Raw genomic sequence first — 2500 nt, forward strand, 5'->3', positions numbered from 1 at the left:
AATATACAATGAACATAGATAGATAGACAGATAGATAGATAGATAAATAGATATAGATAGATAAAGAGAGAGAGAGAGAGATAGATAGATAGAGAGAGAGAGAGAGAGAGAGAGAGAGAGAGAGAGAGAGAGAGAGAGAGAGAGAGAGAGACCAGTCAAAAGGACTCACCAGGTTCTTGAGGTGCTTGACCAGGATTGAGAGTTTGTTGTCTCCATAAGACATGAAGAGCTGGATCTGAGGCCTACCCAGGGTATCTGCTGGTTTAAAGAATTTACATTTAATACTTTTTATGACTTTTTTTTAATGCCGCTTGGAATGCAATCTAATACCAATTTCGCAACAAAAATAAATGTAACGTTTATTATGCTGATGCTGCTGACTGTGTGTACGAGCCTTGTATGAATATGCCACTGTCAGACTAAAATACCGGTATGAGTGATTTCTAGCAAGAGATACACTCATATCTTAGCTCCCAGAGTCTAAGGTAAAAGCTTGAACAGTTTTCAGAGTCTAACCTGTGATCTTCTGCATGCACATACAGTACCAGTCAAAGGTTTGGACACACCTTCTCATTCAATGGTTTTTCTTTATTTTTTATTATTTTCTACATGGTAGATTAATATTGAAGACATCAAAACTATGAAGGAACACATATGGAATTATGTAGTAAACAAAAAAGTGTTAAACAAACCAGAATATGTTTTATATTTTAGATCCTTCAAAGTAGCCACCTTTTGCTGTGATGACAGCTTTGCACACTCTTGGCAAGTTTGTGTCCAAACTTTTGACTGGTACTGTATTTAATTGAGAATTGAGAAGCAGAAAGTAACCTTGAACAGATTTGAGCGAGGTGGCTGTCTTGGGGCCGTCCAGGAACAGGCTGCACACAAACTCATTCTGTAGAGGACACGATGACAACAATGCGCTGTAGGCCATGGCTGGGTCATGGGAATCCAACAGGGAAGATCAAACAGAGACACGGGAAGGCGTGAGGGGAATACAAAGAGAGACCTACCCCTTTACATGGACCCTCAAACAGCTCCTTGAGATATCTGTTCAGCAGAGCCATCCTCCTGCCTTGGGTGAAAGACATCTTAAGCCAATTCGGGAATCTGACCAATGAAACACCAGAAGAGAGTGAAGAGAGATTATTCAGTAGCGAATCAATTTTAGGCAATTATAAAATGGCATACATATTTTGAGGATAATCATATAGAGGGTAATTTGTTGGCCAAGGAGAAACTAACACCAGAAAAGAACATTAGTACAAAGTCAATGCAATGAAAAGGTTTAGCACAACTTAACGGCAATAACTGTATGGTTCCTGATATAATGTTAATCGATTTTGTATCTCATTGAATGACATAGCCCTCAGTGGGGAGGTGTGCCCCTCTCTGTCCAATCAGGTAATTTCTTGACAATATTTCTGTATTATTTGTGGGAGCCGTTTTTGGCTTGTGAGTGCTACTTTGACAACTAGTGGCTGAAATGATACACAAATCCTGTATCATCTCTTTAAAGAGACATGATGTGACTCACTGGGGGAGCGTGGACTCTATGAAGTGTTTCTGCAGCTCCTTGTGGATCAGTTCAAACTGACCCCAGGTCTTCTCCCTGATCAGGTAGCCATCTTCAATGGTCACCCTCAACTCAAACGTCTGAAATCAATCAATCAATCATCAGTAAAGCCATCTTGAAAATAGCTCTAATCCATTCCAATTGAGTAATATGATGAAGTATACATTTTAGCTGTACGGTATGTTCTTGATAAACTGACTGAATTATTTAGTTTAATACCTGATATTTACACATAAATTACACATCTCTCTCTTCATCTCTCTCTCAGTACTTTGAGGAGTTACTTCATGAAAAACGTTGCATTTACGTGAACTTACTGTCGTGTCCCTCTCAGTGCCACCAATTTCCTTGGTGAGATATTCTAATTGAGAGTTTAGCACATAATGCAACAATTAGCTTAAAATGACTACGATGCTACGATGCTACGATGCTATGGGGAACAATTAGGCAAATGTTTTGTGGAGAGCAAGAGTCTTACTACATGGTAAATGCTAAGTGGGATGCTTGGGATGGCTCGATTCTGACGTCACCCCATTGAAGTTCAGATCTGAAACAGTGAAGGTAAGGGTTGTCCCAAGTATCCCACTTTGCAACTATCCTTACCACACCCGTGCCCTTGACGTTTGTGTACTTCTGGACGACAGCTTCCTGAATGTTGTTGGTGGTGCTCTGAGCAGGAGTGGGTTTTACTGGTCTCTTTCCGGAGAGCGGCTGGGCCAAGGTGTGAAACAGGAAGTTGAGCTTGACGGGGATACTGCCGATACTCTCCTTGATCTTCCTGGTTCAGGAGACAGACAGACAAAGATGTGTCAGACAGACAGACAGAGAGTGAGTTAGACAGACAGACAGAGAGTGAGTTAGACAGACAGACAGAGAGTTAGACAGACAGACAGAGAGTGAGTTAGACAGACAGACAGACAG

At 41.0% G+C, this 2500-nt stretch overlaps 1 protein-coding gene across 3 annotated transcripts in view; it reads right to left on the bottom strand.

Moving 5' to 3' along the window:
• pik3c2g (phosphatidylinositol-4-phosphate 3-kinase catalytic subunit type 2 gamma) overlaps positions 1-2500 on the bottom strand; it is a 21037-nt gene that overhangs the window by 2972 nt on the left and 15565 nt on the right. For 2 of the 3 annotated variants that reach the window (XM_083666760.1, XM_083666758.1), the window contains exons 27-31: positions 2183-2357; positions 1541-1659; positions 1017-1113; positions 832-898; positions 170-258 (exon numbers count right to left, since the gene is read on the bottom strand). In XM_083666760.1, coding sequence (XP_083522886.1) covers positions 170-258; positions 832-898; positions 1017-1113; positions 1541-1659; positions 2183-2357 — 547 coding nt within the window. The remainder of the gene's footprint in view (positions 1-169; positions 259-831; positions 899-1016; positions 1114-1540; positions 1660-2182; positions 2358-2500) is intronic. The other variant, XM_083666759.1, reaches the window with a different exon arrangement.

Source organism: Argentina silus (assembly GCF_951799395.1).
Source record: "Argentina silus genome assembly, chromosome: 3".
NCBI lineage: Eukaryota > Metazoa > Chordata > Actinopteri > Argentiniformes > Argentinidae > Argentina > Argentina silus.